Source organism: Quercus suber, unplaced genomic scaffold (genome assembly GCF_002906115.3).
Source record: "Quercus suber isolate HL8 unplaced genomic scaffold, Cork oak 2.0 scaffold_472, whole genome shotgun sequence".
NCBI lineage: Eukaryota > Viridiplantae > Streptophyta > Magnoliopsida > Fagales > Fagaceae > Quercus > Quercus suber.
The window spans coordinates 67,305-90,045 of NW_027069923.1; the positions used below are offsets into that span (position 1 = coordinate 67,305).

General features: G+C 31.5%; 3 protein-coding genes across 3 annotated transcripts; 2 read left to right on the forward strand and 1 right to left on the reverse strand.

The window, feature by feature from the left end:
* Window positions 1–4,292: 4,292 nt before the first annotated feature.
* Window positions 4,293–4,852, reverse strand: LOC112034390 (pterocarpan synthase 1). The gene has a single exon (XM_024067208.2). It carries the CDS (start codon window positions 4,830–4,832, stop codon window positions 4,293–4,295), a length of 540 nt encoding a protein of 179 aa, XP_023922976.2. The 5' UTR covers window positions 4,833–4,852.
* Window positions 4,853–6,046: 1,194 nt separating this feature from the next.
* On the forward strand, window positions 6,047–11,640 carry LOC112034411 (uncharacterized). The gene is made up of 8 exons (XM_024067242.2): window positions 6,047–6,170; window positions 6,277–6,383; window positions 7,483–7,526; window positions 7,632–7,717; window positions 7,983–8,091; window positions 9,153–9,166; window positions 10,245–10,346; window positions 11,358–11,640. The coding sequence occupies exons 1-8, from the start codon at window positions 6,126–6,128 to the stop codon at window positions 11,478–11,480; spliced, it is 630 nt and encodes a 209-aa protein (XP_023923010.1). The 5' UTR covers window positions 6,047–6,125; the 3' UTR covers window positions 11,481–11,640.
* A 3,115-nt stretch (window positions 11,641–14,755) lies between these two features.
* On the forward strand, window positions 14,756–18,427 carry LOC112034403 (signal recognition particle 14 kDa protein). The gene is made up of 4 exons (XM_024067230.2): window positions 14,756–14,925; window positions 15,664–15,757; window positions 15,855–15,964; window positions 17,954–18,427. The coding sequence occupies exons 1-4, from the start codon at window positions 14,923–14,925 to the stop codon at window positions 18,107–18,109; spliced, it is 363 nt and encodes a 120-aa protein (XP_023922998.1). The 5' UTR covers window positions 14,756–14,922; the 3' UTR covers window positions 18,110–18,427.
* Window positions 18,428–22,741: the final 4,314 nt, after the last annotated feature.

Consider the following 22,741-nt stretch of genomic DNA (forward strand, 5'->3'; position numbering starts at 1 on the left):
AATATGCTCTCTTAAAAATAAGAAGAGGGTACTACTCAAAGAACAACAAGAGAGCTCATGTTTCCCATGGAGTTAGACCTAACAATTTTGAGAGAGAAATCTTGCATTCAACTTTATACAGAATAATTAATCATAGTGGACATGGATGACAATGGATAATTAGTAGGGTTTTTTTTTTTTAATCTCAACCCATTCATAATAGTGAGGGTTTAGGTTCAAATCTTTAAACCCAAGATTTTTTTTTTTTTTTTTTTTGAGAAAGAACAATGTAAGTTTGGGAAAGGTTTGATCTTACACGTTATGTACTTGAAATCGTTTCAACTATGTATTTAAAATTTTAAAATGCCTCAATATTAATTTTATTTACAAAAACATACTAAATATAACAAAAATAACTGTCACCTATAAAAAAGAATACAAAAGTAACTGTGTCTCATTTTTTCTCTTAAAATATTATTTAATATAGTATAAAAGTGATTCTCAATACCTGAATTTATGTAACTAATATTTCAAATGTTCAAGTTTCAGTGAACACAACTTGACTCAACCCTTTCGACTCTATTCATTGTTAAATAAACAAAAGAGTTTGTGTTCTTCAAATATAAATGGTATAGGTTTGGAATTTGGATCCTAAAATTTAATACAATTTGGAATGTAACTAAAAATTTGGGTTCAGACTTTAGAATTAAAAATGCTTTTTTTTTTTTTTTTTTAATAAATAAATCCTATGGCAGATAGAATCAAACAAATTCAAAACCGGAATTCATGTTCCACAGTCTGACTTTTTGTGATTGAAAAAATAATGGAAAACACCTTATATGATACGCATACTTAAAGGTTCTTCTAAATTTTTTTAATGGTTAATAATTTTGTTGATGTGAAATGGTTAAGACTTATTAAAGGTAAACAAAAAGGTCTTAGGATCGTCTCTACAAATGAATCTATATGTTGTGGTTGTCATAAGTCTATATATATATATATATATATATCAAAAAGCTGAAACCTAGTATTTATTATTACTATGCTTGTATTGTGCTTCTCTCCGCCATGTCATTGGTTACATAATCATTCTTTTTGTTATTTATTTTTATTCCTAAATTTTATTGACAATAATATAATATAATAATATATATATATATATATATATATATATATAAACACACACATGACTTTACACATTCAACTTTGACATTTTAACTTTATGTATAATTTTGCATTTACATATTGACCTACATTAATTTAGATCTTTATACATAAACAATGAACTCAATGAATAATCTAAAACCACAAACAATATAATACACACACACACAGCTCTTTTTGTTCCACGTCATTAGCATCCTTTCTTATTTTTTAATTTTTGTAATTTTTACTTTGTTCAACTTTCATCTTCTTCAACCATTGTTTTTTTAGTTCAATTCTTCATCTCCTCCAATCTCTATCTTCTTAAATTTTTTATTTGATTTCCTATATATATTTTTAAATTTCTCCTCTATTACTTTCTAAATTCTACCGTTTCACTTTTTTCAATATTTCATATACTTTTATCCTAATTCTTCCATCTTAATTATCTTATAAATTTCTTTTTACTTCTTTTCCACCTCTCTCCCATATTCCTTCCAAGTTGTTCATGGCAAAAAGGTCAATACTCTCTCTCTCTCTCTCTCTCTCTCTCTCTCTCTCTCTCTCTCTCTCTCTCCAATTTTGTTTCTTTTTTAGTGAATTTTTTTTTTTTTTATTGTTTCAACTACTTTTTTTTTTTCCGTTAATGGTTATTTTTGTTATTGTTGATTTAATTGTCACATCACATTTTTTTTTTTAATATTTTTGGCAAATTTGTATCGACTTTTATGCATATTTATTAGGAATTTTGTTATTCCAACTCCCGATCACATTGTTTTCCTTTATCCTATTGGTTTGAATTGATTTAATTTAATAATGAGTTGTTTTGCAAGTTAGAATTTGATTTTTTTTAGTGATCCATTTAGATGTTAAACTATGAGACTTTATGAAGTTTCGTTTATTTTATTTTATTTTATTTTTTTATCCTTTTGGGTAGGCAAAATTATAGTTTTTGTAGAGAAAATACTCTTAATAGTTTTATTATAAGTATTCTATAGCGTCACTTATTTAGATAAAAGCAAAGTTTAGTCAAACAAAAATAATTGAATGAGTGACATATTTTTGCTTTTGTAATTGTATTATTATTATTATTATTATTATTATAGAAACTTAATAATGAGATTTTGCTAATAGTTGTTTATTTGATAATCTATTTGGGTGAAAAAATTTGTAGTTTCTACAGAAAAAATAATCTTAATAGATTATCAACAACAAACTGTTTTTCCAAGTAGTCAAATTAATCATTGTTAAGTGATGATTGATATGACATTTTGTTTGTTTGAAAAGTATCTATATATGGATTTGTTTTGATTAGGTATATTTTATGAATGTATTGAGATAAGTATTGTATTCAAGAAGAGAGATCATGATCATACTTTGTATACTTTAAGAGAGAGAGAGAGAGAGAGAGAGAGAGAGAGAGAGAGAGAGAGAGAGTAATTTGGGATTAAGGATAACATTAAAATAGAAGGCTACAAGTTGAAATTTTGAATGGTGGCAAAAATATTTTAATACACACTATATTCGATCACTAGCAAATTGGCTCATAATATGAGAAGATAAAAATTTTAATATTAAAAGAAAGCAAAATATATATAATTTTTTATTTATAGAGAACACAAAAGTCATTACTTAAAAAATATTAATAAAGTAGGGGAATTCTAGCCTTTTGCCCATAATTTTTAAAATTTTTAGCAATATGCCCCTATTTCAAAACTATATAGGGATATGCCCCTGTTTTGATACTTGAATATCTTAAAATCGAGTTTCAATGAGATACTCGATTCGTAGAAAATCGAGTTATGCTTGATCAAACTTAAAAAAAAAATGTATGGAACTCGAGTTCCAAAATGCCACTATAGAGCTCCTTGAACTGGTATGGGTTGATCACACTTATAAAAAAATTTGCAAGAAAACACCGCTATAGGGCTTTAAAACGTCACTATAGGGTTTAAAAACGCAACTATAGGACTCCTTGAACTGGTATGGGGCGATCACACTTAAATTTTTTTTTTTTTTGCAAGAAAACTCTGCTGTAGGGCTTTAAAACGTCATTATAGGGATTAAAAATGCCACTATAGAGCTCCTTGAACCTGATATGGGGCGATCGTAAAAAATTTTTTGCATGGAACTCGAGTTCCATGCTTGCTCTTTTTTTTTTTTTTTTTTTTTTTTTTTTTTTTTTTTTTTAAAAATTAAGGGTAAAATGCTAGAATCTCCAATAAAGTAGTATAACATTGTTTATTTTAGGGGAAAAAAAGATTCTTTCCCTCTATTTACCAAACCCTTTATTAGTTTGGTAAACAGTTATATAAAGAAAAATTATTGATTAATAGTTTAATACATCTAAAATAAAATTCTCTTATGAGAAAAATGCTTTGTTACAGATGATTAGTCATAATTATATAATTTTATGAATATTTTAGAAAATAAATTATATATTATATTTCATTACAAAATAATTAGATATTCCTGTGCATTGCGTGGCGTTGCGACTAATTTAAAGTAATTTTCAGTACCACATCATGTACATCAACCGTTGAATTTTCATAAACTAAAATTTTTAATCCTTTGAATGAAAATTTCAATATCTTGGCATATCCATTCAAACTCACAAACATGAAGGTTTTAGATTTTCTTTACATTGCATGACTAGCATCTTACAATAGATGGCAATTTGCGATTAGAGAGAAGGATCACTGGGCACTAGTGATAGGATTTTTTGGAAGAGTGAATAATTTCAGTCATGGGATGATTGAAATACATTTTTTTTTTTCCTTCTTTCTTTTTTGAGAAAAAATGATAATAGTAATACTTTATGAGTGCCAAAAAAAAAAAAAAAATTCAAAGATGAAATCCAGTACTTTATTTCAATAACACAGGACAACGATATTATTGCTTTTAAACCATAAACACAAATAGGATTATAGAAAATAAGTAGGAGAGGTATTTGTCTAATGACTAGTTCTACTGAACACGCTAAAATACGGGGATTTTTAAGAAAACAACTACAAAACCTAAACAATATTATTAGTTAGGCAACGTTTCAAACATATTGCATTTCTAACAATTCGACTTCAGAGGAGTCGATTTTACTGTTCATATCGCCTATTCCTCGCGCCACGTATATATGTTCCACTGGTCCATATATCTGTGAACCGTCAATATTTTCAACTAGTTTGCACCGTAACATTCAACTGGACAACCGAGTGTTGGGTAACAACGTCCCAGAAATATATCTTAGAAGTTGCATAGCCCCTAGCAAATCGGAATTCCCCAGTCCCGCCCACCACTGCAACCTCTGTAGCAGGGTACTTATCAGTACCTTGTATTTGTATGGTGCTTCCGTTGTACTCTTTATTTGTGAACACTATTGATGCCGTAGCAAAATAACGCAACCCATCAAGCGCGGCTGTCACGTACAGGCCTTGAAATTGCGCAACTTTAGGTGACTTTGGATCTGGGGTTTTGGTGATATTGTCGTCGACGACATAAACTGTGCCAAATTGGGTGAATGTCCAAGCCTTGCCAGCAATGCCTGCAACTGGGATCGTCGTGGCTTTGGGGTCGCCGAAGGCTGAGATGTCATGCATGTAAAAGGATAGCTTGGTTTCTTTAAGTTCCGTAGCTTTGGCTGCATACATGGCCGCGGTTACGACCAATACCAAGAAAATATTGGTAAGAATTTTTGGTGAAAAGCTTGTTGCCATTATAAACTACTAGGAATAGCTAGAGTGACTCTGAGTTTGTACTCCTTATATGGGGTTTTGGTCTCTATTTATAATCTAGTGCGGGTGGCATGTTCAAGGCAACACGAACTTGAGAGGAATCTAAAATGACTAAAATACGATACCTTGTGTAATATTTTATGGACAAAAATTAGATAAAATTATTTAAGTGTATCTTAGGTTTACAATTGAATACAGCCCCTTAATTTAATTAAAAAAATATACAAAAGCGATGTTATATTTTTCAAGAAAAACTAATTTAACTATGTGATTGATTGGTAAATACAATTACATGATTGAAGTTAATTGAGGGGTTTAAGGTACACCAAGTCACCAATTAAGGAATTTTGTAAATATTTTATTTTATATATTTTTACTTTTTGTCCAAAGCAATAAATCTAAAGAAAACGTATTAGGATTTTGGGAGTCTAGGGGGAAAAATGTTCGAGCCGCGGAGATAACAGCTGTTGTAATTATCTTTCAAAAAATAATTATTAAATGATGTTTGTCCCTCAAAAAAAAAAAAATTAATGATGTGATAGTTGTTTTTTTTTTTTATTTAATATATAGAGAATTGATGTAGTAGTTACTGTTGGTTATTAGTTATTACATTGTTAAATTAAATTGAGAAAATAAGATCTTATTCAAGATTCAAACATGATACTGTTCTGTTCAAACATGATTTTAACTATGTGATTTATTGGTCAATACAATTACATGATTGAAGTTAATTGAGGGGTTTAAGGTACACCAAGTCACAAATTAAGAAATTGTGTAGATATCTTATTTTATATATTTTTACTTTTTGTCCAAAGTAATAAATCTAAAGAAAATGTATAAGGATTTTGTGCAAATACATTTTTATGGATTTGAGTATAAATTCTATATCTAAAAGTATATCTAATATCATATTATTAAAAATTGATCCCAAAGGATTACTTTAATTATTAAATGATGTTTGTCCCTCAAAAAAAAAAAAAAATAATGATGTGATAGTTTTTATTTTTATTTTTTTAGTTTTAGAAAATTGATGCATTAGTTACTAGTGGTTATTAGTTATTACATTGTTAAATTAAATTGAGAAAATAAAATCTTATTCGGAAGATTCAAACATGATACTATTCTGTTACAAAGAAACGCCATCGTTTTTACTTCCTAACGCCACAACGTCGTCGTTTCCACGGTCTCTTAGAAAGAGAAGTGTAACACTCACTGAGCATTACTTGGAGAGCCAAAAACCCAAGGGAGGGATAGAGAGAAGAATTGAAGATAATAATGGAAATAGCCGTTAATTGTCTCTTCTCAGCTTTAAATCTAAAGGTTTCTCTTTCTCTCTCTCTCTCTCTCTCTCTCTCTCTCCTCTAAATTTTCGTTACATTCCAATGGTATTTATTACTCACTTCACAAATTGGAGTTTTGGGTACAGATAACAGTAAGTCACAAACACAAGCAACCAGTATTAAACGGCTTTACTCCCAGAAACTTGCGTTTTTCACCTCATTTCAGATATGACGCTCCACATCAAATGAAAAGGTATAAAAGTTTTCAACTTTGTCTTCTTTGGTTTAAAATCATTTTAATAACAAAAGCAAGCAGATTTTTTTTTTTGGGTATGATAAAGCAATTTATGTCTTTGGTTGTTAAAAAATGTAATATATGCAAACTCATTTCATTTGTCATAATTTTTTTTAGTTAAATTACAGCAAACTTTTTTGAGGATTGATGAAATGACACTAATTTAAAACGTTTGTATTGATGACACTCCAACCTTGAGGTTTTTGAGGTTTCGTTAAGGATGCGTTTGGATACTTGAATTTTGAAGTGATGGATTTGGAATTCCTTAATTCCAAATCGAAACCTCAAGGTTGCGTTTGGATACTTGAATTTTGAAGTGATGGATTTGGAATTAAGGAATTTCACCTTAAAGAAACCTCAAAAACCTCAAGGTTTAAACCAAATTTAAGGATTTTAAAATCCAAGTTTAAGGATTTTATGGTTTCTTAAATTATGTCATTTGGATTTTTAAAATTCTATGGGTTTAGAAGTTATTTCAAATTCAAGGATTTTAAGGTTTAAAATCCTTGATGGGTTTGTGAATTCCAAATACTTGACCCTTGTAAACTATCCAAACAAGGTATTTGAATTTTAATTATCAAACTGTAAATGCATGTGCCCAAATCCTGCCATCCAAACACACCATTAATGCTACAGATAAGTCTATGCCTGACTTTTAACTGAATATGCCTTAAAAAATGCAGTAAAAAAAAAAAAAAAAAAAAATGGGGGAGGGACGGGGACTTAAGAGGAGATTGGATGTACCATCGAAAAATGTCAAACCATTGTGGCTTAGATTATATTTTGGATGAAGAAGTTGGTAGTATATAATAGGGAGGCATCAGTGCATCACCATAACAATTGAGATTGAGGTCATTGATTGGAGTTCTTTACTTTTAAGTGCTTCATAAGTAATATAGACTAGTTTAATTATTGGGGGCATATATATATATATATATATTGTATGAGGTCTTGCAAAAAATGTGTCGTTTAATGTATCAATTCCAGTAATTTTTAGTACTGAAAAATTCCGCATGTATTCCTTATTTGATCTTCATGTTTCCCTTTCATTTTACAGGAGAATTCATAAATATCATCCTGCTGTTTGTGCCGTAATATCAGGTGCAGATCCAATTTATTCTCCTCCAAAATGTACCGTTGAGCTTCTTCCTAATGATATTATTAACTATTCTGCACAATAATATAATATTTTGTGCTACTTTTTAGGTGTAAAAGATGTTGGAGTTTCTTCTTCTCAGTTTGATGATTTTTCTGTTGCTGCCACGAGTACTAGTAAGGGTAGAGAACTAAAGGTATGCTAAAATGATTTTTATTTTTGGTAGTTAGTAGTATTAATGATGATATGAAGACATCTATTCCCATATTGTTATAGAGATCACCTTTGTTCTGTTTATTTTTTTTGTTGGTGGATTGGTAAATTTGTAATGCATATGTTCATAAATAGTCTTTGCATTTTGCAATTGTTGAATTTTGACAACAAATGGTATTTGTAAATTTTACTACCAGATAAGCGTTGAGGTTTTGACCACAAATTATATCTGTAATTTTTGCCACCAGATAAGTGTTGAGATTTTTGGTGCCAAAACTCAAGCAATTTTTGACAATGTTTTTGACAAAATGGTTGCTGCAGCACAGCCAATACCCGGCTTTCGAAGAGTAAAAGGAGGTAAGATTTTCAATTTGATGTTTATTTTATCATGGAGAGGCTCATTTCTTTTGTTTTTCGTTTTTGTTTTCTAACTGCATATGGTCATATATGAAGAGTTACAGTAGTCAATAGAAGTGGCTTCCAATCATTTAATGACTATTTAACTATCCTTTGTTGTGGTTGACTAGTTTAGAGCAGCACTCCATGTACTTGTGGTTTTTATGGAGGGGCCTCCACATGCTCTAACCATGCACTTCTTAGTACCACTTCTGTGTTCTTATGTGCATGCGGTTTGAGAAATTACACCTCTAATAGGCAATTAAAAATATCAGACCATTGTGTCCTCCAACATTGGTACTGTTTGTAGCTTCAACCATGACTTTTGTTAACCATCTGTGTTCCTTAAGTGACATGGTTGATGTATTCTACACACATTATAATAATTTATTGAGAGTTGAAGCTTAGAAATTATGGACTGTATGTAACAAAGCTTTAAAAATGATAACTGAATACTGGGAGTTATTAATAAATGTGGTAAAACATATAAGTTTGAGAATGGATACAAGTCTAGTTTAGGAAAAAAAAAAAATTGTCTTCAAATCATCATTAGTACTAGTAACTTCCAAAAATAAAAACATTGACAAAAGGGCTAGAATGTGAAATAGAGACAGGCTCACAAGCATAGCAAGGCAATTGCCTTGTCTCCGTTGTTCATTGACATTTTCTAGCAGTAGTCTCTTTTGTCCTCTTCGGTTGATTATCTCTTTCCAGAGCTCTTTGCCACAAGAGGGAGTTCTTGTGTAAACTTGGATTGAAAAATAAAAGCAACATGAACAGAGATATTTGGTTCATCCTTTTCTGGATGCTTGAACACTGTTAATTTGACTGCTAATATAAATTGTCTAAATGATATAAGTTAGGAAATGATTTTGTAACTTCTTATATATATATATATATATATATTTCATCTACCACGTTTCTGTTTTTTGGTTTCCTCCTACGAATATATCTCTAACATTTTCTTTTCATGATTTCTTCCCTTGGCTATTTTGTCTTGGACAAACAATTTGACAACTCAGGAAAAACACCAAATGTAAGTTTCTGTGTACTTTGATTCTGCTGCAGCCTGCAATCAACTTGTTTAACTTATTGTGATTAGTAATCCAATTGGGAAATGGTTTTCAAGTGTAAGTGAAGGATGTCTCACTGTGGCATTCTTGACACACATCATCAACCCCAACCGCAACCATCAACACATGAGGCATGCCTGATGCACCTTACAGATAAAGGCTTGGAAAATGGTTGGTTGGGGAAAATATTTGGCATATCAAGTTTTGTTTGTTGAAAATCTATATGTGTGTGTGTGTGGCAAATCAAATTTTGTTTGTTGAAAATCTATATAGGTGTGTGTCTGTTACCTATCAATGAATTCTTTTGAGATTATTTCTCCCTCCTGACCAGAAATAGAAAAAAAAAATTCTTTCCTAATATAGTATGGCTCATTATCTAAACATTAATTCATATGCTTACCAAGCTACTAGAAACACCTTTAATTTTTACAATTAGGTGAACTGAGAGTGAGATTGAGGGTAGTTCCTTTCTCAACCAATATCAACTGCTTAGGTAATGGGACTAATTCCTCTCTCTCTCTCTCTCTCTCTCTCTCTCTCTCTCTTTTTCCCTTCTATTGCACTGTCTTTTTTTCCAGTGTTTAGAAGTGGTTCTTTAAATGAAACCATTAGAGTTTTTTCCACTTTGATTTTATAACTTATTCTCTTCTTCTCCTTCCTCTCTCTCTCCGCACAGTATGATGTGTGTTTGAAAGTTATTATTCTTCAAATGCAACCATGGCCGTGTGGGTTGGAAGCTCTCTTGTTTTATTTATGGCTCCTTTGAATCTGTTATGATAACTTTTATCTTATCCATTGGTTGCATCCATCTACACCATCCAATGGAGATGCATGCACAATGGGACACTCCCATGAACACAGATAGAAATGCATGCATGTGTCTGTGTCTCAGTGTGTGTAAGAGAGAAAGATCTGTACAAACACGATTATATATGTTTACGTGGATTGATATACATAGCACACAAACAGACACAAGCATAATGGATGCAGAATTTTGTTGACTGTGGTGGCGGTTGCATTATACCTTTTTGTGTCTAGCAGATACCAAAAGACATTCTGTTAGAGGTACTTGGACCTTCTAAAGTTTACGAGCAAGTAATCAAGGAGGTGATTAACTCTACCATAGCTGAATATGTAGAAAAGGTAGGAATGATATTTTATTTTATTTGTATATTTATTTAAATTACATGATTTTTTACTTATTTTTCTTTTGTCTCCTTTATCTAGACAATGCTCTCTATTTACTTCAATATGTTAGCTTCATTAATGTGCTTGATAATAGTAGGTGAATGTTTTCAAATGCCTGCATTTGATGGTAGGAAATTGAAATCATGGTTTCAAATTTCATTTTAAAAAATCAAGGTTTCAAACTATTGAACAAAAAAGAAAAAGAAAAAAAAAGAGATATGATTTCAACATTGGAACCGTTATTAGTTTTAAACCAAGTTTATCTTTTCCAATATCAAAAGTTCCAGAATTGTAATAAAAAGTCGAAAGTTGCATTTTGTAATGGAAACTAGAACATTGTGTATTGTAGTTTGATTTAGTGCCTGGAATGTTAGCCTTAATAGCTTGTGCATAGTTTGAACATAGAGGACTTGTCTTCCCATTAAACATTATGAGGGATGAAATGATCTATGAGTGGGTGGTCAATGTTAAGGATAATAATAGCATTATTGTAGATTTGTATCGGAAGATTGCTAACAACTCTTCAAGATTGCTATCGGAAGAAAACTCAGTTCTAAACTAAATAGTGTTTACTTTTAATCAAAGACCTCTTTACAAATTCTTAGACTTTGTTGTTCATACTTCATAGGTGCAAAGTCAGGTGGCTTAGGTTAGCTACTTTGTAACTAAACACTCTTGGCAATTGTTGACTAACTGCTTAACCAAGCTTTCTTGAATATGCCATGTATAATTGTTACATCAGTGCATTAATTGATTGTTACAAAACACAGCCATGATGAAGTGTAATGCTTCTTCCATCATTTAAATCATTTTTGATGTACTTCACTTACATTGATGCCTAATCTCTATTCCTAGTCATGCATCATCCAACAACATGATTACCCCAGTCTCTTGGCTATTGAGATTTTGTGTTATGTACAATCCCATGGAGCCTAAATTTAGCTCTGTGCTTTTAAATTATTACAGGAAGGTTTAAAAGTCGGCAAAGACTTGAGAGTTGAGCAGAGCTTCGAAGATCTTGAAGCCACATTTGAGGCAGGTCAAAAATTCAGCTTTGATGTAGTCATTCAGCTTCAAGAAATGAACTGAACATTATGTAAATTTTGATTTCACATTCGGATATGGTATATCTTTGTTTAGATTATGGAAGGAACTTTTATACAAACTAAACTTGTTTAAACTGAAAGGTGGCCAATTCCTTCTTCAATATTTATTTAGAGCAGGGACTCAGCAAGGGCTTTCATTGCAATTCGTATAAACAATAAGCAGTCTAGATAAAGCATTAAGATCAAAAGACAAAAAGCTTGATAATGAAGCATAACAAATACAAGTAGTGCCCCTTCAATTTATAAAGGGGATGCGACCAATCACTCTGAAGCAAGCAATCATTCTCCTTCAAACATTTCAAATGGGATTACAATGCATTAGGGAGGATGATTTTTAACACTCATGCTCCAAAAAAAAAAAAAAATCAAAGCTTCATGCCGGGAGAGTGAAACTGGGTTAGATCTAAAACACAATAAATGGTATGTTTGGAACGGAGGGAGAGGAGAGGGGAGGAGACATCCAAATATAGGGAAAGTTTCTACTCTTTCACTAGTATGTTCACTACATAGGAATGTGGGATAAGAATTGTTAAACTCTTAAAAATTTATAAAATTTTGATTATTCATTTGACAAAAATTATTGAGAATTGCAATTTTTTTTTTTTTTTTTTTAAGTGAGAAGTTTAACTCCAACCTTTTAGATATAAAATGTCACTTATCGCATATAGATTACTAATTATTTAAATCCAACTTTTCACTCTACTTTCTTAAAACTACTTACTGAATAATAAATAAATAAAAACTACATACGTAGATTTATTTTTAGAATAAAAATATTTAATTTTCACAAATACAAATATTATCTATAATATTCAAATAATTAATTATTTTATTACTCAAAGCTTCATGCCGGGAGAGTGAAACTGGGTTAGATCTAAAACACAATAAATGGTATGTTTGGAACGGAGGGAGAGGAGAGGGGAGGAGACATCCAAATATAGGGAAAGTTTCTACTCTTTCACTAGTATGTTCACTACATAGGAATGTGGGATAAGAATTGTTAAACTCTTAAAAATTTATAAAATTTTGATTATTCATTTGACAAAAATTATTGAGAATTGCAATTTTTTTTTTTTTTTTTTAAGTGAGAAGTTTAACTCCAACCTTTTAGATATAAAATGTCACTAATCGCATATAGATTACTAATTATTTAAATCCAACTTTTCACTCTACTTTCTTAAAACTACTTACTGAATAATAAATAAATAAAAACTACTTACGTAGATTTATTTTTAGAATAAAAATATTTAATTTTCACAAATACAAATATTATCTATAATATTCAAATAATTAATTATTTTATTACTAAAATAATATGTATAAAATTTAAGCAATTAAAATTTGTAATAACAATGATCAAGGCTTAATCCTAAAATTTTGGGGTTGATTATAGATATTCAAGAGAATTATTTTCCTCCACTTTATCATTAATTCAATTTTTTTATTAATATTAATGCTATTGTAGGTCTTCCTTTGATTTTATGTATGCGGTTTAAGAAACCAATCTCTTTGAGATATCAGATAAGTTATCTTATGTAATTTGCACCTCTAATTTGGAGGTTATCTAATGTTATAATTGATATCATAACTTCAGTTAGGGTGGATGGGCATGAATGCACTTCCATATAGAGATAGAGCTGAAATTTTTTTTTTTTTGGATGGAATAGATAGAGTTGACTTGGTTAGTTGTTTAGGCAGCCTTTTCGCGCCATGGCTAAGTTGCCACAAGGCCCACAACACCAAGTTGACTGACCATGCCATCAAACTCGACCTCATTTCTAAACTGAGATGACGTGTCATTATTCTCTTCATCAATTATTATAAGTTTGAATTTTGACAAATTTATAAATACCAAAATTTTTAACTATCCCAATTAAAAAAAAATTTGAAATTATTGGACGTTGCCAAATGTAATCTTATAAATCGAAACCTATAACATATCATTAAAATATGTTGATTAACATATATAATTTTTTAGAAATTAAACAATTCAAACACTATTAAATCTGCAAAACTCAATCATACTCTTTGATTTTAATTTATATATATATATATATAGATAGAGTTCACTCAATGATGTTTCCTTTTTACTAAAGACATCAATTGAATATTATTTTTGGGTTTCTTTTTATTACTTTATCAACCCTTCTTATTTTTTATTATGATTAATTTTAAATATTATTTAAAATTTTTTTTTTTTAACTTTTTGCCAAAAATATTTAAATATTGTTAGAGAGTAACAAAGTGGTGGAAGACCCAAAAGACTTCTGGTCCAATTATTCGTAATTACGTACGTATTAAGCACAGCACTTGAGCGATATATAAGTGTGAGGTATTCAGTTTTTAAAGAATCGCAGAAAACTTGTGCGCTACTCTTATAAGTCCAAAAAGAGAGAAAGAAACAAAGAAAGAAAGAGCGAGCGAGAGAGAGAGAGAGAGAGAGAGACTGTTAGGGTTTCTGCATCGGCGATCAGATCTCATTCACAGCCTTCATCATGGTAAATTCTCTTCTCTCTCACTTTCTCTCTCTTAATTTGTGTGTATATATATATATATATATTGAATTGCAGTGTACGGAGCTTCTTGTTTTCAAAGTTGAATTTTCTTTATTCAAAGATTTTTGGGTGATCCTGTTGTTTGTTTTTGTGTATAGATATATTCTGTGTGTATGTATAGGTTTCGTTGCCGAAAATCAAATCTGATTAGTGCCTTTTAAGTTTTTGTGGTTCAATTTATATAATGCACAAAGTGTATGTATGTATGCATGTGTGTATAGACATACATTGCTTTTCAGATTTGTATATATATATATATTGCATGGTTTTCGCATTCCACATTGACCAAGTTGGAAAATGGTTGTTGTTATGGATTTACGATTCATTGTAAATAAAATTGTTCTATGTATAACAAGTGGTTTCTACTGGTATAGTTTAATTCTGCAAAACTCAATCATACTCTTTGATTTTAATTTATATATATATATATATAGATAGAGTTCACTCAATGATGTTTCCTTTTTACTAAAGACATCAATTGAATATTATTTTTGGGTTTCTTTTTATTACTTTATCAACCCTTCTTATTTTTTATTATGATTAATTTTAAATATTATTTAAAATTTTTTTTTTTTAACTTTTTGCCAAAAATATTTAAATATTGTTAGAGAGTAACAAAGTGGTGGAAGACCCAAAAGACTTCTGGTCCAATTATTCGTAATTACGTACGTATTAAGCACAGCACTTGAGCGATATATAAGTGTGAGGTATTCAGTTTTTAAAGAATCGCAGAAAACTTGTGCGCTACTCTTATAAGTCCAAAAAGAGAGAAAGAAACAAAGAGAGAGAGAGCGAGCGAGAGAGAGAGAGAGAGAGAGAGACTGTTAGGGTTTCTGCATCGGCGATCAGATCTCATTCACAGCCTTCATCATGGTAAATTCTCTTCTCTCTCACTTTCTCTCTCTTAATTTGTGTGTATATATATATATATATATTGAATTGCAGTGTACGGAGCTTCTTGTTTTCAAAGTTGAATTTTCTTTATTCAAAGATTTTTGGGTGATCCTGTTGTTTGTTTTTGTGTATAGATATATTCTGTGTGTATGTATAGGTTTCGTTGCTGAATATCAAATCTGATTTGTGCCTTTTAAGTTTTTGTGGTTCAATTTATATAATGCACAAAGTGTATGTATGTATGCATTTGTGTATAGACATACATTGCTTTTCAGATTTGTATATATATATATATTGCATGGTTTTCGCATTCCACATTGGCCAAGTTGGAAAATGGTTGTTGTTATGGATTTATGATTCATTGTAAATAAAATTGTTCTTATGTATTACAAGTGGTTTCTACTGGTATAGTTTTATTTCATCAAATAAAGGATGTGGGTTTGAATTCCGGTTATTGAAGAAAGGAAAGAAAAATCTTATTGGTGTCTTGGCCTGGTAATAAGGAGAAATTGTCATGGAGTGATTTCCTTAGGTTTAGAATGCTATTGTATCCATAAAAAAAATTCTATGTATTATGTGTTTAAGATATAATTTCTTTATTGTATGTGTGCCGCTATTTGCGATGCTTGCGTACATGATTTGATTCCCTAATTTTTTTTACTAGGCTATTGTCTGAAACTAAGTTTGTTTGGCTTTTTTTTGCCTTGGAATGTTCAGGTTCTTTTACAGCCAGACCCGTTTCTTAATGAACTCACCAGCATGTTTGAGCGCAGCACCGAGAAGGGTTCTGTTTGGGTTACTCTTAAACGATGTATGTATAATCTGCATTCCATTGTTTTCTCTTAAACGATTTTGTGGTGTTATGTTTAGTATCCTGATCAGTGCTTTTCATTCTTGCAATGTTTTAGCATCTTTAAAGTCTAAGGTGAAGAGAAATAAAATGACAACTGCTGGTGAAGCAATTGAGTACAGATGCCTTATCCGTGCTACTGATGGGAAAAAGACGATTTCTACTTCAGTATGTTTCTTTTTGTCCCTTATACTCATTGCATCCCCTTCCGTTCTTTAGCTTTGTTATTGAAGTTACATAGTTAAGAAGCTTTGAATTGGGTGCTTGACTTTGAGTATTGTGGATTTTTTTTTTGGTTGAGGGATTCACATAGTTCTGTTGTTGGAATTGAATGTAAGTTTAGATCTGAGATCTGAATGATGAATATGTCTCATTTATTGTTTCATGTCATTCGATAATACAATCTTATATGTTTGTTACACTGGCATTTGAAATTGTTGGTGCCTTAGGATTGGTAGGGCCTTTTTATTTGTGGTTTCTATTCTTTGAAACATTAGTTTTTCTGGAAAAAGTAGTATCATGGTGGAGCACATCAATTGAGGGCAACTTCAGCGGTAATTTCTCCCTTGATCTGAAAATTAGAAATTTTTGGGAGATGGTTCAAGATGTTAGATGGAGAGTCATAAGAATTAGTTAGATAGAACATATACTTCTTGATCTTTTAATTGGTTGATTGATGGGAGGAATATACATGAGTCTTGGGCAATGAATCTTTGGATGTGATACAGGAACTGTGGTCACCTCTTTTTACACACCATATGAAGTCCTACTACTTAAGCAAGACAATAGTTCTTCAGACAAGAGAACCATACAAAACATAACTAGGAAGTAAGGGATAGTTGAGACTTGAGATGGCTTGGTTTAACTAATGAATGAAATAACTAAATATGTAGGAGGCTATAAAGCTCACTAACATGATTTTTGTTATTGTGCCACCACTCCATTTGTCCTTTCTGTTTTCTTTTTGTATCATCCATCAATATGTAAAAACGGAGCTGTCATTTTATGTGGTCTACAACTAAGTCTGACTTTATTGGACCTTAAACCCATGCCGTGGCCAAATATTTTGTTGGACTAGATAGTTTTTCTACTTAAAGCTTTGAGAGTCCATTGGGGTCCATCCTTTAGTTTATAATTGAAAAAAGCTTTGATTGGGTACATGATTAGATTAAAATCAAAATTAGCTAGAATTCAGACCTCATCCCAAGAGGTAGCACAATCAATTATGGATCATAACTCATTAAGCGTAGGTCTCTTATATGCCTCCTGTTCCCCTTCTCCTTCCCCTTGGTGCCAAAACTAGCTTATTAAGAAGGGAAAAAAGTAAGGTAAGAGTTATTTGTACCAATGTTATTCTCATATTGTGTGCCCACATGTAGAGTGGGACACCATGCCAAGTTTGAGCTTCAGCATAGCTAGACTATCAACAATTGACTTGCCAAAATTAACTCTGGCCTTGTCAACATTTGCGAAGCAGCTTAGGCACATAATATCCAATGTCCTAAAATATAACTATAGTATTAGATATGTATGTGGGAATGGTATCCTGTTGTAGCAGGTATGGCAACCATCTTTCTGGGTTAGATATTTTGACAACATGAAGATGTCATCCCAAAAAGTCTTTTGGCTCTTTAAACTTATCCAAAAAAAGGTACTTTGCCTCTTTTGCTTGATTAAATGTAATCAGCTCGGAATTGAGGACCTACAAGGTACCATAATTGCCTTGTTGATGTAGCCATGACTCTGGATTGCACTAATGAATGCACCAGCAAAAAGAAATGTTGCAGTAATATATATAGATATTATACGTTAATGAAGTGTACATATATCTGAGAATGCTGCCATGCCCTTTTTAAGGGTGTGCTCATCTCCTTTTTCTCCTTATCAAGTATAATTGCTTTGGAAACTGAGATGTGACTGCCTAGTGCCTAGGTTTTACTTATTTATTTATTTATCTTTCAAAGACATTAAAAAAAAAAAAAAAAAATCCATGATCTAAACAGCTTTTCTTTGAAGATCCAACAATCCTGAAACCTTTTGAGTAATGTAACTTTATGTTTGTTGAGGTGAATGTCTATTTATTTTCTTTCTTTGTGGTGGAAAATGTCTTTCTTTCTGTGCATGGCTAACGATATTAATTGGTTTTCATTGGAAAAGGTTGGAGCAAAGGATCATCAGCGCTTCCAAGCTTCTTATGCAACTATCCTTAAGGCCCACATGACAGCTTTAAAGAAGAGGGAGAGAAAGGATAAGAAAAAAGGTGCAGAGGGTGATAAGAAGGAAGGGGGTGTGAAGAAGCCCAAGAGGGTGTAAATAAGTCCCTTTTTATTGTGTAGGCTCCTCTTTTTTTGAAAAGGAAAAAAGAAAAGATCAAATATTTCAACTTTGACAAAATGCAGGCATTGAAGTATATGGGATTTTGTTAATTGCCCTTGTTTTGGATGCTTCCTTCCCTTTTAATTGATGACATTCTTATGATTGGGTAGAAATTGTTGATGAGATCTATCTCAAATGGTACATTCTTCCTCTGTATGTACAGGGTAAAGAGCGAGATTTTGAGATGGATTTTTCGATTTCAAAGATCTGGTTGAAATTTTTTGAGAGAGTTTAATGTAGAAACGCTTTTTGACATTTTGCTTTTAGCGCTGTTGCTTGCAAGGTAGAATGAATTGTGAAAGAAATCAGATTGATGGGTAAAAATATGATTGGTGTACAACATCGTTGGTTGTTTGTTTGTTTACAGCAAGGTATATCATTTAAAAGAATGTTTGGATGTCTCCTCTACTTCTCTTTAAGAAGTTATGCCTTAGTACCCGTTTGGACACTGTATATATATATATATATATTTTATTTTTTTTTCTGTGAAGTGCGTTTTTGTGGTTGTGGTGGCTTTTTTGGTAGGTCTCATGCACTGTTTACGGGATTTTCAAATCTTTTTTTTAACAAAACTTTCATTAAAAATGGGTCTCATGTCACTATTTACATATTTAAAAATTATTTTGTTACAGTATTTTTAGTTTTCTGCAAAATAAACGGTATCCAAACATACCTTTAATACCCATTTGATTAGTGTTTCTATTCTTGCATTTTGGCATTTGGCATTTTCATATGTGGGACCCACAGCTATAGTGTCGCCTTTCTTTTTTTATTGAGAAGCGTGTTTCATTGCTTTCCAACGAGTCCCGTGCATTGTTCACAAGACCCACAAATCTCTTTTTTCAACAAAATTTTCATTAAAAATAGGTTCTACGACACTATTCACACATTTAAAAATTATATTATTACAGCGTTATTAGTTTTTAATTTTCAGTTTTCAGCAAAATAAGCAGTATCCAAATGGACCCATATGTTGCTCCACGATTTTGTCAATTTTTGTCAAGTTAGCCCTTCATTTTGTCAAATTATTTTATTTTATTTTTTGAGTTTTTCTTCTAATATGCTATGATTAATTTATTTGGAAATCCAATTAATTAATGCGCATGTCAATAATTGCTAAGAATAATCAATTGTTGAATTAAAAGTCCATAATCATAGACTCATAGTCCATGTGCACTGTCGTCCATATTTCAATCCATTGCACAGGTAAATTAAGAGAGTCCATTGTGCTATGTGGCACAGTGGCACCATCTTTGTATGATTTTTGTCCCAATTGCTTAAACATTCCAGCCCATGACGTCATGCAGTGACCCTAGGATGTCACTATTTAAAGTTTTAAACCCTCACTTTCTTTTATAGATTTTTGGGTTTGCTATAATGGCTGAGTGGCAAATTTGCTTTTTGTCATGGTTTTTTTTTAGCTTTACCGATCAACGACAATAGGCTTGATTTTTGTTCTGCATGAGATCAATCATTTATGAAAATTTCTTAATGCAGTTTTTACTTAACCGATTATGATCTATCAATATGGAGCTCGATGTTCTTTTAAATGGAGAAAATCATCCATGATTGATTCTATACTAAATGTTACTGCAATTTTTCTTAATGTGCACAAACAAAAAATCTATTAAAATTTTATTTTTAGTTTTGTTGCAAAACTTAGTTTCGACAATATCTACGACTAAAAATGTTTGTATCTTAAATTGATTACATAAGAAAATTGGAAGAATAAGTTAAACTACAACCATTCTATAAAAGAAATAGCGTGAACCATGAAATTGGACTTATATATATTATCATTATATGTCTAATATTCTTCTTACTAAAAAAGCATTTAGTTTTGCCCAAAAAAAACTCACATAACAAAATAAAAAGCACCCAAAAATCATTTAAGCAGAGCCAGCCAATCTTACAACATTGGTTGTGTTGGCTTTTTTGGTAGGTTCCATGCACTGTTTACGGGACTTTTAATTTTTTTTTTTTAACAAAACTTTCATTAAAAATGGGTCTCATGGTACTATTTACATATTTAAAAATTATTTCGTTACAGTATTTTTAGTTTTCTGCAAAATCAACGGTATCCAAACATACCTTTAATAGCCATTTGATTAGCGTTTCTATTCTTGCATTTTGGCATTTGGCATTTTCATATGTGGGACCCACAGCTATAGTGTAGCCTTTCTTTTTTTATTGAGAAGCGTGTTTCATTGCTTTCCAACGAGTCCCGTGCATTGTTCACAGGACTCACAAATCTCTTTTTTTAACAAAATTTTCATTAAAAATAGGTTCTACGACACTATTTACACATTTAAAAATTATATTGTTACAATGTTTTTAGTTTTTAATTTTCAGTTTTCAGCAAAATAAGCAGTATCCAAATGGACCCATATGTTGCTTCACGATTTTGTCAATTTTTGTCAAATTAGCCCTTCATTTTGTCAAATTATTTTATTTTATTTTTTGAGTTTTTCTTCTAATATGCTATGATTAATTTATTTGGAAATCCAATTAATTAATGCGCATGTCAATAATCGCTAAGAATAATCAATTGTTGAATTAAAAGTCCATAATCATAGACTCATAGTCCATGTGCACTGTCGTCCATATTTTCCATTGCACAGGTAAATTAAGAGAGTCCATTGTGCTACGTGGCACAGTGGCACCATCTTTGTATGATTTTTGTCCCAATTGCTTAAACATTCCAGCCCATGACCTCATGCAGTGACCCTAGGATGTCACTATTTAAAGTTTTAAACCCTCACTTTCTTTTATAGATTTTTGGGTTTGCTATAATAGCTGAGTGGCAAATTTGCTTTTTGTCATGGTTTTTTTTTTGGCTTTACCGATCAACGACAATAGGCTTGATTTTTGTTCTGCATGAGATCAATCATTTATGAAAATTTCTTAATGCAGTTTTTACTTAATCCATTATGATCTATCAATATGGAGCTCGATGTTCTTTTAAATGGAGAAAATCATCCATGATTGGTTCTATACTAAATGTTACTGCAATTTTTCTTAATGTGCACAAACAAAAAATCTATTAAAATTTTATTTTTAGTTTTGTTGCAAAACTTAGTTTCGACAATATCTACGACTAAAAATGTTTGTATCTTAAATTGATTACATAAGAAAATTGGAAGAATAAGTTAAACTACAACCATTCTATAAAAGAAATAGCGTGAACCATGAAATTGGACTTATATATATTATCATTATATGTCTAATATTCTTCTTACTAAAAAAGCATTTAGTTTTGCCCAAAAAAAACTCACATAACAAAATAAAAAGCACCCAAAAATCATTTAAGCAGAGCCAGCCAATCTTACAACAATGTTTTCCAAGAGGAAGGGGCATCTTACCCTTCCAAACCACCCCCCCGCCCCCCTTTTTAATTATTCTTTGGAAGAGTTCCACTTATATTAAAAACATCAAGAGGAAGAGAGGGGGGTATCTGACCATTCCTAACCTCTGCTTTTTTTAATTTCTCCAAATTGGAGGAGTTTGGATTCTTTGGAAGATTTCCACTTATATTAAAAATATTTAAAAGATCGACTTTACCCTTAAGATGTCAATGTTTATCTATTTCTTTAAATTTAGTAAATAAAAGTTATAATTATCAATTTATACAACTACTTCTCTCCCTTCTCCCTCCCCCTACTTAATTTTTAGGGTAAATTCCACTTACATACCATGAGGTTTGGGTAAATACCAACTAGGTGTAGGACATTCCAAAATTGACCAATTTGGTCCGCAAAGACTATTTAGTCCTTAAACACCACTAAACAACGTTAACCTCTGTTAGTTTCTCCATTTTCTTTGTCCCTCTCTGTTACTCTTCTCTCTTCACTCCTCCCTCGCTCTTTCTCTCTCTCTACTCAAATTAGCCACAACCACTCAAATTAACTACAACAACAGCCACAACACAATTTTACTACCCATACCAAAACCTAGCCAAATCTTCCTCAACAATATCCAAATCCTTCAACGCATAAAAAACTCACACCACATCAAAACCCAAAACCACCCCCGCTGCAAATCCATTTCATATTGGAACCCACCACCACCATCACCGGCCACTAAACCTAGCAACCACCTGGCCATAAAACCCAGTGACCACCACCGGCAACCAAACCCATATAAATAAAACCTAAATCCAAATATTCCAATCACCACTTTGTAACCCACAAGCATCTCATTGCAAATCCACCCTAGATCGAAATACATATCCACCTCCATTTCAAATCCACCCCAAATTGGACCCCCCACCACCACCACCTTAAACAACCACCGACCACAAAAACCCAAATAAAAAAACTCAAACCCATAACAAACCTACCACAAATCGGAATCCACCACTACCAAAAAACCCACAACAAACAAAAACCCATCACCGGCAACCAATAACCACCATAACCACGATCCACAACCAACCCAGACCACCAAATCCATGCACCACTGCTGTTGCCAGAGAGAAGAAAGAGATAAATGAAAAGGGTGAGTTAGAGAGAGGAGATTGGGACAAGTTAGAGAAAGAGAGGCCTCAAGGAAAAGAAGAGTAGAGAGGTC